The sequence below is a fragment of the Sapajus apella genome, unplaced genomic scaffold (assembly GCF_009761245.1).
Source record: "Sapajus apella isolate SASKATOON/1434 unplaced genomic scaffold, GSC_monkey_1.0 scaffold205, whole genome shotgun sequence".
NCBI classification, from domain to species: Eukaryota; Metazoa; Chordata; class Mammalia; order Primates; family Cebidae; genus Sapajus; species Sapajus apella.
In genome coordinates, this window is record NW_022437145.1 from 690,240 (window position 1) to 702,690 (window position 12,451).

General features: G+C 54.9%; 1 protein-coding gene across 2 annotated transcripts in view; it reads right to left on the minus strand.

Annotated features, from left to right (window-relative positions):
- The window catches only part of NFAM1 (NFAT activating protein with ITAM motif 1), a 44,266-nt gene that overhangs the window by 4,638 nt on the left and 27,177 nt on the right, over positions 1 to 12,451 (minus strand). For both annotated transcript variants that reach the window (XM_032270159.1, XM_032270160.1), the window contains exon 4: positions 5,455 to 5,553. In XM_032270159.1, coding sequence (XP_032126050.1) covers positions 5,455 to 5,553 — 99 coding nt within the window. The remainder of the gene's footprint in view (positions 1 to 5,454; positions 5,554 to 12,451) is intronic.

The following is a 12,451-nucleotide window of genomic DNA, read 5'->3' on the forward strand; positions in this document are numbered from 1 at the left end:
GGTTGGGGGCTGGGGACTGTGGCTGGGCTGGGCTGTGGCTGTTTGTCTGGGATCCAGGCCCTCCAGGCCCTTTGCCTCCTGCTGCCCAGTGGGCAATGGTGCTGACCCCAGTTGTCATCCAACTGCCAGTGGCGTGAGGAAGGCAAGGCCTTCCTCCAGGCAGGCTGAGGCCAGAGCTGAGGTTAGCATCCCTGGGCCTGGACCTAGTCTGACGGTCTTGGACATTGAGGGTGATGGGTGAGACTCGGGGGTGTTTTTCGGGAAGGAGTACACTCCTTGGAGAAGCAATTCAACTCTAGACCAGGCAGTGGCAATGGGGAGCCCCTGGAGGCCTTCCTCACCAGGCACTAGAGTTGTGTGTAAAAAGATCCCTCTGGCTGCAGCTCAGAGCAGGAGCGGGAGCAGGAGGGACTGGAGGCTGAGAGCAAGGTCAAGGACGCTGGGCCGGGCAGGTCTGGGACAGAGCCGCTGGGCGGGTGGGGCCTCTGGGGCCGGGCAGGTCTGGGGTAGAGCCGCTGGGTGGGTGGGGTTCTGGGCACCGCTGCTGAAGATGGATGCAGACCACATCCTGACACCTCACATCTGCTACTGGGTGTCCCCCCTTCCCTGCGCCAGGCCCCGTGGAACCCCAGACACCTGGGAAGTAAGAACAGGCTTCTGCCCATCATAGAGTGGATGATCCCTGAGTACCTACTGTGTGCCGGGTGCCAGGCTGGTGTGGGACGAGGAGGAAGCTCCAGACTGACAATCATCTCGGTAAAAGGTGCCCATGAGGACACTGGAGGCACTCAGAGAAGGAAGATGGAGAGGCTGGGACGGGACAGGAAAGGAGGGAGGCTGCAATTTTGAAAGAAAAGTCAGGAAAAGGTTGCACTGAAAGGTCCCATGCAAGAAGAGAGCTGAAAGAATGAGGGAGCAGGCTGGGCACAGTGGCTCATGCCTGAAATCCCAGCACTCTGGGAGGCCAAGGTGGGTGGATCACAAGGTCAAGAGATTGAGACCATCCTGGCCAACATGGTAAAACCCTGTCTCTACTAAAAATGCAAAAATTAGCTGGACATGGTGGTGGCGCCTGTAGTCCCAGCTACTAGGGAGGCTGAGGCAGGAGAATTGCTTGAACCCGGGGGGTGAAGATTGCAGTGAGCTGAGATCGAGCCACTGCACTCCAGCCTGGTGACAGAGTGAGACTCTGTCTCAAAAAAAAAAAACAAAAAACAAAAAAACCCTTGCTCCTCTAACCCCATCTTGGTGTCTCTGTCTCAGAGGGCTCTGAGCAGAGGACCATGATCTGTTGATGGCTTAGCAGGTCACTGGCTGCTGCCAGGTAGAAAATGAACAGGGGTGGGGTGGGGTAGGGGGTCATGGGGAGGGGAGAGGATAAAACTAGACCAGCTGCTTAGAGACCAACTGCAGTACGCCAGGCAAGAAATGGGACTGGCTCCCACCACTGTTAGCGCTGGGGCAGTGAGAAGGGTTGGGCTCTGGATACCTTTTGAAGCAAGATTTGCTGATGGATCAGATATGGGTAGTGATTGAAAGACAGACAGAGAGAACAACTTCAACATTTCAAGCGAGCAACGGGAAGGATGGAGCAGTGATGAGGAGACGGGGGAAGAGGCTCTCGGAAGGGTAAAGAATTGGAATTGGAGACCAGACACAGTAGCTCATGCCTGTAATCCCAGCACTTTGGGAAGCTGAGGTAGGTGCATCATTTGAGATCAGGAATTCGAGACCAGCCTGGCCAACATGTCGAAAGCCCACCTCTACAAAAATTAGCCGGGTGTGGCAGTGCGTGCCTATAATCCCAGCTACTCAGGAGGCTGAGGCAAGAGAATCACTTGAACCTGGGAGGCGGAGGTTGCAGTGAGCCAAGATCTCGCTACTGCACTCCAGGCTAGGCTACAAGAGCAAGACTCTGTCTTAAAAAAAAAGAAAATAAAAATTGGAGTTTGGTTTGAGAGAGACGCCATTTAGACATTCAAGTGGGGTTGACTCGTGTTCAGTGATGTCTAGGCTGGAAATATAAAGCTGGGAGTTGTGAGGATGTAGACGGTCTTCGGAACCTTGTGGCTAAATGAAGTCACCCAGTGGAGGGAGTGAAGATGGGAGAAGAGGGGTCTAAGGATGGGTTCCAACATTTACTCCAATCATTGCAGGTCAGGTTTCCACTGGTTCTGGAGAAGGAACCAGTGAAAGGGACTGGGGAGGCATGGCAGTGAGGGAGAGGAAGATCCGGAGAGAGTGGAATGTTCTGGAAGCAAGTGAAGAAAGTGTTTTGAGGAGGAGGGAGAGCTCAAGGGTGTCAGATGCTGCGGATTCATCAAGGGAGGTGAGGAATGAGAACTGCACATAGGTTTAACGACGTGGAGTCAATGACGACTGAGAAGGAAGTTTCTGGCGAAGAGAAGGGCTGTAAGTGAACAGAGAGGAACAGAAAGGAGAGGGAGAGGGGCTGAAGGTGAGGGGGACCTGACAACAGTGGAGCCACTCCTCTGCCTCCGGGTTCAGGCGATTCTCCCGCCTCAGCCTCCCAAGTAGCTGGAGCTACAGGCATGCGCCACCACACCTGGCTAATTTTTTATATTTTTAGTAGAGATGGGGTTTCACCATATTGGCCAGGTTGGTCTCGAACCCCTGACCTCATGATCCACCTGCCTCGGTCTCCCAAAGTGCTAGGATTACAGGCTTGAGCCACCAGGAACTCTGTTCTAAAGTGCTGTGGAGAAAGGGCAGGGAGCTGGAGGGAGAGATGGGCTCAAGGAATTTCAGGCAGAAGAAGTCACAGCATGTTTATAAGCTGTAAACCAGGATTGTCCTGTTAACCCTATTTTGTAGATCATGGAACTAAGACTCAGGAAGTTTAAGTAGGAGAACTGGTAAGCAAAAGAACAAGGCTTGGATGGGGGTTTGGGTGGGTCTCTCTGACCCACCCCAAATTCATGCTTTTAATCAAGTTTGCTCTTTTATTTTTAAATTTATTTAATTTACTTGTTTATTTTGAGACAGAGTCTCCCTCTGTCACCCAGGCTGGAGTGCAGTGGCATGATCTCAGCTCACTGCAACTTCTGCCTCCTGGGTTCAAGTGATTCTCCTACCTCAGCCTCCCAAGTAGCTGAGACTACAGGCATGAACCAACACACCCAGCTAATTTTTGTATTTTTAGTAGAGAAGGGGTTTCGTCATGTTGGCCAAGCTGGTCTCAAACTCCTGACCTCAGGTGAATCGCCCACCTTGGCCTCCCAAAGAATAGGTCAAATTTTTAAAAAATAAATTGAAGTAGTAGCAATAGATAATTAGAAAATAAAGTGAAAATGGGGACAACACCTATACCCCAAAGCCTTATTAAGAGGGTTGATCAAATATAACAGGTGTAAATTCCTGCCACGATGCCTGGCACATAGTAGGTACACAACAAATGGCAATTGATATCATCATCATCATTGTGAATGCCATTCTCCTCTGCCCAGGTCCAATCCCAGTGGGTAGAGCCTTGTGTCAAGGACTCAGCAAAGTCCTATGACCTCTCCTCTCCAAGCTGCCTTGCAACCCTGCAAGCAGGTAACTCTCTTCAGAGAAGTCAGTCTGAGTCCCAGCAGCTTCTAAACCCAGGCAAAAAGGGAGCTCTACTTTTCAAAAGAGCTCTTCTATTAAAAATAATCTCACAGAAGGATATTTATTCACGTGGAAGGATGTTCATGAAAACATTGCTGTATTATTCCGATTAAAAAAGAAGGATGGGTGAGTGGTATGGGTTTCTTTGTATATATTTATAGAAAAAAATACTGGAAAATATATTAGTCAATGTTACTAGCATTTATCCTGGAAGAAGATGGGATTAGGATGCTGGTTATTTTCTTCATATATATATATTTCACATATGTGTATGCTGGGGGAGAGGGAAAGTGAGAGTGAGAGGGAGAGAGAGAGAAAATATTTTCATCTAACAGTTGACACCAGAATCCCTGGTAGGGAAAATACCACCACGAGATGCTGGGAGACCGGAGAGAATATGAGGAAGGCTCTGGCCACGTGCAAAGCTGTGGCTGATGGAAATTCCCCAGGGCGGAGAGGCTGAGAACCCTCTGAGAAATGCCGTATTCCACTTGGAACTAACTGTTGGCACTGCCCCACAGGGACATTTCCTTGGCCTCGATGCCACCCGCCCCATCCTCAGCAGACAAGGCGTCCTCCGTGTGGAGTTTGGTGGCGTAGAGTGAGTTGATGTGGAGACAGAAACGGCAGCACGTGCGAGAACCCGAGTGCCCAGCAGCCGAGGAGCGTGCACCTGCAGAAACCTCAGGGCCCCAGAAGGGCTCTGTGCCTCCCGGGCGCGAAGTGGGGAGCCCACCTGGCGGTGCCAGATCTCACGGGATGGGGACCCCAGCTGGCACTGGGTGGCATTTGTTCTTCACTTGCTCTGCTTGGAGCATATGCTGCTCATGGAGCTGAAAGGAGCATAGCAAGAAGGGTGTTCCCCGCCCTCCCGAGCCCCAGCTACTGGGCCGAGGGCCGTGTGCTGGCCGGCTGGCTGGGCTGGGGCGGCCTGGCCTCCTCGTCCCCTATGCCGCAGCCACTCCCACATCTCCAGGAAGATTGTTTCAGAAAATGCCTAGGACACAGCAGGGAGTGGAGCAAACAGGGTCCCAACCCGTGTCGTTGCTGCGATGGTGACCATTTCTGCATGTGCCAGGAGGGGAGAGAGCAAATAGTTAAAAATCACCGATGCGTTAAGGGCGTGGGATGGCGCCTGACCTCTTCCTCTTTTTGTGATTTGTGTTGTTTGTGCAATAAAAACAGGAGGAAGTGGGGACAGTTGTTTGGTCAGATGAAGGAGCTTTCTTCATCCTTACCAACTTGTGCCCTCACTTGTTCCAGAATGAGGGGCCATGTCAAGGAGGGGAACAGGGCATGGGGGGCACCTGGCATTCGTATGCTTTCCAGGGGGCCTGCACGTATCATCTCTTTTCAGCTTCACAGAAATTCCACGAGGTGGGAATTGTCCTTATTTTACAGATGAGGAACTTGAGGCTAGGAGAGGTCACACAGCTAGTATAAGAGTGAAGCAGGGGGCTGGGGGCCGGGCGCGGTGGTTCATGCCTGTAGTCCCAGCACTTTGGGAGGCGGAGGTGGGCGGATCACAAGGTCAGGAGTTCAAGACCAGCCTGACCAACATGGTGAAACCCTGTCTCTACTAAAAATACAAAATTAGCCGGGCATGGTGGCATGCGCCTATAATCCCAGCTACTCAGGAGGCTGAAGCAAGAGAATCGCTTGAACTCGGGAGGCAGAGGTTGCCGTGAGCCGAGATCGTACCGCTGCAATCCAGCCTGGGTGACAGAGCAAGATTCTGTCTCAAAAAAGAAAAAAAAGAAAGAAAGAAAAGGACGGAGCCAGGGAATCAGACCCTGCCTCGGGCCTGAGAGTGGTGGAGGGAGCCTGGGCCCCGGGACTCACTGTGTACACGGATTCTGCAGGAGCCTCCTTGGGGCTGCTGGCAGATCTTGGAGCTGGGCGCTTCCTGGCGGGGTCCTTCCGTGGAGCCTGCATCTGCCTCTGTAGGGAGAAAGGAGTTAGGGCCAGGGATGAGTGGCTCGCATGCAGACCCCACCAGGGGAAAGGATGGCAGATTGTCATAAGGCCATGCAGAGATTCCTCGCTCCATCCCTCCCACTCACCCTCTCCAGTGAAACATGGCAAACGCCTCCAACACCTGCATCAAGCCACTCAAGCACCTGGAGACACAGGAAATAGAAAAGGCCCACACGATGTGTGGTCCCTGGACGGAGTACCTGGCTTGTAGGGACGCAAGCTGCTGGGCCCGGTGTCAGTGGGGCAGGGCCCCACCGACCAAGCTGGCTGTCGTGGGTGGGCCTCTAGTGGCGCCGGCCAGGCCTGGTGTCCAGTCCTGCCCTGCTGTCACTGGCTCTGGCCTCGAGCAAGCCTGTTCCCCTCTCTGGGCCTGGGTTTCTTTTTCGTTTTTTTTGAGAAGGAATTTCGCTCTTGTTGCCCAGGCTGGAGTGCAGTGGTGAAATCTTGGCTCACTGCAACCTCCACCTGCTAGGTTCAAGCGATTTTCCTGACTCAGCTTCCTGAGTAGCTGGGACTGCAGGTGCGTAACACCATGGCCGGCTAATTTTGTATTTTTTAGTAGAGACAGGGTTTCATGATGTTGGCCAGGCTGGTCTTGAACTCCTGACCTCAGGTGATCCGCCCGCCTTGGCCTCCTAAAGTGCTGGGATTACAGGCGTGAGCCACCATGCCTGGCGGCGGGTCTTGGTCTCTTCAGCAATAACCATCCTTTGTGAGATTGTTGCAAAGACTCAAGGAGAGCACAGGGAGCAGGTGCCTGGTGCTAAGGAGGTGGCGCTTAGGGGGTCCTCAGTCAACCAGCACACAGTGTGAGGAAGTGGGCACCGTCCCTAGCCTCCTGAAGTTTAGGGGCCAGTGAAGAGATAGAGGATGAACCAGCAGTTTTGCCAAAACATGGTATGTGGGCTGATCGCGGTCACGGAGCCTCTGGCACACAAGGAGGAAACCAATGCCCCACTGGGCAGAAGCAATATTGAAGGTGAAATCCTGAGGGCAAGTTCATTTAGCAAGAGATGGAGGAGGGAGCCCCAGGTAGAGGGAGTAGCATGTGCCAAGGCCTGGTGGTCCTGAGGCTCTTAGAGAAGGTCAGCGTAGGCCGGGCACGGTGGCTCACGCCCGTAATCCCAGCACTTTGGGAGGCTGAGGTGGGCAGATCATGAGGTCGGAAGTTCAAGACCAGCCTGGCCAACATGGCAAAACCCCCTCTCTACTAAAAATACAAAAATCAGCCAGGCGTGGTGGTGGGTACCTGTAATCCCAGCTACTTGGGAGGCTGAGGCAGGAGAATCACTTGAACCGGGAGGTGGAGGTTGCAGTGAGCCGAGATCACACCACTGCACTCCAGCCTGGTGATGAAACAAGACCCCATCTCAAAAAAAAAGAGAGAGAGAAGGTCAGTGTGGCCAGAGAGGGGAGCCTGCCCGGGAGGGGCCGGAGTGGCCGTGCAGGCTGCGTGAAGAGTGTAGGAAATAACTAAGGGCTGGAAGTGGGAGCCAGGTCAGAGCTGCGCTGGAGAAAGCACCCGCTGGCTGCTGCCTGGAGCGCTAATGGTCATGGTGGAGGCTGGGCTGGGCCCGCTGGGAAGGTGAAGCCTGGGCAGGTCAGGAGGCGGTGCAGGCGGCCCTCCGGAGGCAGAGGGTGGTGGCCTGGACGTCCCTGCTCATTGCAGGCACCACACTGTCACTGCTGACAGTGGAGCCACAACTGCCTCATCTAAGGGCAGGAGCTAATTAAAAACCCTGGCCTCCTGCCAAACCCCAGCCCATTTACTGCAGGATTAGCTGTTGAGAGCGACTTAACTCTCAGGCAGAAGCCGGCGCCATCCCCAGTCACAGCACATAATGGCTCAGAGGATGGAGCCAGGTAGGGCTCTGAACACCTGACCTGCCTTCTCTCATGGGCCTCTCCACAAACCTGCAGGCGAGTCTTCCCATCATCTGGTTCTGTCCCTGAGGGAGAGGAGGCTCAGAGAGGGCAGGTGACTTGTCGAGGCCACGAAGCTAGGAAGTGGCAGAGGCAAGATTTGAATCCAGGTCTGTGTTTCACCAAGATACTGACGAGACGGGAGCTGGAGTGTTCACTCCCCTGCCTTATTAGAACACGTAAGCCTCACAGACTCAGAGAAGTGCTGGCATTTGCGGAGCACTTGATAGTTTACAAAGTCTGCTGGGACTTGTCCTTATTTCCATTTAATTCTCAAACCAGCCTGAGGAGGTGGGCATGGAATTGCTCATTTAACAGAGAGGGGGCCAGGTACTGTGGCTCACACCTGTAATCCTAGCACTTTGAGAGGCCGAGGCAGGTGAATCACTTGAGGTCAGGAGTTCAAGACCAGCCTGGCGAACATAGCAAAACCTCATCTCTACTAAAATTACAAAATTTAGCTGGGTATGGTGGCTGGCGTCTGTAATCCCAGCTACTCAGGAGGCTTAGACAGGAGAATCGCTTGAACCCGGGAGGCGGAGGTTGCAGTGAGCCGAGATTGCGACATTGCACTCCAGCCTGGGCAAAAGGAGTGAGACTCTCAGAAACAAAACAAAACAGAACAAAACAAAAGAAAACAGAGGGGGGAAACTGAGGCTTGTTCATCTGGTAAAGAGCTGTCCTTGGATCAAACCCAGATGTGTGTCCTCAAACCCAGGGTCCCCTCCACTGCACCACCTGCTAATTGAGGACATTGTCATAGTCAGAGGCTGTGCTCCACTCCAGGGCACCTTGGTGCCTCCTCTTGTCAGGCAGCTGGGGACCTAGTGTCTGTGTCCTCCCTGAGCTGGCCAGCTTGGACACTGCCAGGGCTGAGGTTGTGAGCTCACGGGCAGTGGCTCTCCTGCGAGGCTGACCTGGGCTCAGCTCTTTGGCCCTGCTGGGGCTGGAAAGTACGGTCCCTGGAGCTCAGCTGTGTCCCTCCCTGGTCCTGGGCCTGGGCTAGGCATGGAGAACCCTGTGGTGAGAGAGACCCAGGCCTGGCCTCGAGGCTCTGTCAGTGAGACTTCTGGGGCTGCCAGAGAGGTGAGTGCCGCTGTAGGGCCCCAGGAAGGGGCCCCAGGTCTGCAGGGGACTGCCGCAGACGTCTCAGGGCCATCTTGCAGTCTTCTGAAAACACAGGAGGAATTTCTAAGCTCTCCCAGTCTGAGAAGGTGTCTGAGGCATGGCAAACAGCTTAGGGGCAGGAGTGTCACGATGTGTCAGGAATGCACAGAGGGACGGAGAGTCAGACGGAAAGGAGGTGAGCCGCAGGCCAGCGCAGATGGGGCCACGGGAGGCCAAATGCCACGGCGTCTACCCGGAGGGCAGTGGGGGCCACCAGGGCAGGGAAGTGGCTGCAGTTGCATTGTATAAGCCTCCCTCTGCTGCCACAGATGTGGGGAAGACTGTAGGTTGGGGCTGGCAAGGGGAGGAGGCAGGATCTCCGGAAAAGAGGCCTCCTGGGGAGGCTGGGGAGGCTGGGCCGGGGCAAGGGGTCCCGTGGAACAGGGAGGGAACCTTCTTGAAAACTCAGATGGGCGCCGTTGCACTATGGGGGCAGGGCTGCTCTGCTCCCTGCCCACCCCTGCCCACCCCTGCCCATCTTGCCCACCGAGTGCTCTGTCCTTGGGACCAGCATTTGCCCTTTCAACTGTGGTTTTCAGATGAATCACTAATGTGGCTTCTCCCACCGCACCCAGCTCTCTGTGGCCCAAGTCTCCCTCCCTAGTAGACAGTGGTGGGGCAGGGAGTTACCAGGCGTGGGCTGAGATCCAGCTCTGCACACCAGGGCTGCTGCCATCAGCAGCTCAGGAAGCCTGTCGGGCCTCAGTTTCCTCCTCTGTAAAATGGGAGCGATAATGTGGCCTTGCCTACCTCACACTCTGGCCACTTCTGGCTTATCTTCCAGGTCCTCATGTGCATTTATCCTGTCATTGCTTCCACAAGCACGCACTGCATGCCAGGCTCCCCAGCTACTGGAGACACTCAGTTCCTACCCCGCCCCCGCCGCTGGCAAGGGCTATGCTTTGGCTGGACAGACAGCATAGAGACGAGCCAGGGGCCAGGCATGGTGGTTCATGCCTGTAATCCCAGCACTTTGGGAAGCTGAGGTGGGCAGATTACCAGGTCAGGAGTTCGAGACTAGCCTGACCAATATGATGAAACCTCATCTCTCCTAAAAAAATACAAAAATCAGCCGGGCATGGTGGCATACACCTGTAATCCTAGCTATGGCTTGAACCCAGGAGGCAGAGGTTGCAGTGAGCTGAGATTTTGCCACTGCACTCCAGCTTGGGCAACAGAGCAAGACTCTGTTGCAAAAAAAAAAAAAAAAAAAGATGGCAGCAGACACCCTTATTCCGGGAGACACTGATGGAACCCTGAGCCCTGGACGCCCAGGAAGCCCCGGGGAAGGGACTGGATCCTGGGCAGCCTGAGTGCAGGGCTCGCTGAGGGGTGGGTGGGAGAGCAGAGTGAACACAACTCCAAGGCTCCGGCCTGAGCATCGGGAGCCCATTTGCTGGGACGTAGAGGGCTTGGGGACGAGGAGCAGTGCTCTGGATGCATGAGGTGGCGGTGCCCTCAGGCCCCATACGGGGCTGTGGAGCATGGGCTGGAGCTTGGGGAGGGGTCTGAGCCTCAGATTCTGTGGACCGGGAATGGACCTGCAGAGCAGAGCCTTCGCCGCAGGAGCACAGGCAGAGAACAGAAGGGCTCGGAGGAAGGGCCCCGGCTGCACCAGAGGCCAGACGTCACCAAGATGAGGGTGACCTAGCAAATCTGCCTGTGGGGTGGGGCAAAACCAGGAGGCCAGGGGGTCCTGGAACCAAGAGGAAGAGTGTGCTGTGAGGCGGGAGGCCTGCTGCATCCAATGCCGTGAGAGGAGGAGGGTCAGCTGCAGGGAGCGCCTGCTCTGGGAAGACCAGTTTGACCCCTCAGGCCAGCCGGGAGCCCCCCAACCTGCTCCGATGGTGGGAATCATGGCGATCACTGCCCTCCCGAGAGAGATACCTCTCCTCGTGCTCAAAGCACCTTAGAGCCACACTGGCCCCTCTGCGCCTTCTACAACTCCATGACATGGCTCCTCTGCTTGGCATCCCCCCTGGGGAAACTGAAGCCCAGGGCACCCAGCCCACACTCACAGAAATCAGTAAGCAGCAGAGCTGAAACTGAGCCAGTCTGTGCTTTTAAGCCCCCTGCTGACTTCTACTTCCTTTTTTCCTGAATGGGTCATGACAGCGTAACAGCTGATCTACCCAGCTGACTGAGAGTTTAGCTTGCTATACTCCCTCTGTGTTCCCAGCTCTGTACAGGGCCTGACACATACTAAGTGCTCAGCTAGCATCAGTTTAAGGAATGAATGAATGAATTTCTGTTTGTTTGAGAAGTAGTCTCTCTGTCACCCAGGTTGGAGTGCAGTGGTGCAATCTCGGCTCACTGCAACCTCTGCCTCCCGGACTCAAGCCTCAGCCTCCTGAGTAGCTGGGATTATAGACATGCAATAGCCCACCTGGCTAATTTTTGTATTTTTTGTAGAGGTGGGATTTCCCTATGTTGGCCAGGCTGGTCGCCAGCTCCCAACCTCAGGTGATCAGCCCACCTGGGCCTCCCAAACTGCTGGGACTACAGGTGTGAGCCACTGCAACTCTCCTGAATGAATGAATTTAATGACAGTTGTGAAAGAGCCCTATAAATGGTAAGCCCTTCAGCAAATGTTACTTGAGGGCCTACTATGTGGAGGGCCTGTACTAGAGGCTGGGGCTGTGTGTGGCAGGGAACAGGCTGAGAGGCACCCAGCCTCACAGAGCTGGCCTTGGGGAAGAAATGGAGTAAGAGATCAGGGGACCTACAGATGACGAGGGCAGAGGCAAGGGGGTGGCAGAGAAGTAGCCATGGGGTCCGGGAGGGCCTCTCTGAGCTGGGGACACAGAAGCTGGGTCCAGAAAGGCAAGAAGGAGATCTCCAGGAGGCATCGCAGGTGCTGGAACACAGAGAACAAGGAGGGCCCAGGAGGCCTCTGCTGTTGAATGGCCTGCGGGCAGGGCTGACGGTGCCACCTGTGGGTCATCCATTACTGGGCTCCACCCCCATCCCTGCTGCCCCAGCCCCTCCCGGCAGCCTCCGTGGGTCTTCAGTTCTTGCTACCTCCAGCTCCCATCTTCCCGGGGGTGTGAGCTTCGTGCCTTCCCTGTCTGGCCTTTGCAGGCACTGCCCCTGAGGAGGCAAAGCCATTTTTCCAGACTCGGCCCAGTGGGGCCACAGGCTCTGCTCTTAGTCCTCACTGTCCCAAAGCTGCCAACTGCGGTTCCGGTCCACCCTCTGCCGCTTCTAGTTGGTAGTTTCCAGCCTCGATTCATTTATCCACCACCACAGGTGCTCCTGGGTCCTCCATGCCTGGAGGGAACGTCTTTTTCCTGGACTCTCTCCTTTCCCCAACCTGCTGCGGCCCTCAGGGGCATCCACAGCAAACCTGGGGGCTCAGGGCTGCTTCAGCAATGCAAACGCAGCAGCAGCTCTGGGCTCTCGGTTCTCTTTCCCTCCAGGCCCAGACTCTCAACTCAACTGTCCTCCCCAGGTGCTGGGGATGTGGAGGCAGCAGGAAGCTCCTCCTGAGGCACCCAACTGGTGCCTCAAAAGTGCCCTCCTGCAGATCACCCGAGGTCAGGAGTTTGAGATCAGCCTGGCCAACATGGTGAAACCCAACCTCTACTAAAAATACAAAATTAGCCAGGCATGGTGGTGCACACCTGTAATCCCAGCTACTTGGGAGGCTGAAGCAGAAGGATCACTTGAACCTGAGAGGTAGAGGTTGTAGTGAGTCGAGATCACACCATTGCACTCCAGCCTGGGCAAAAAGAGTGAAACTCCATCTCAAAAAAAAAAAAAAAAAAAAAAA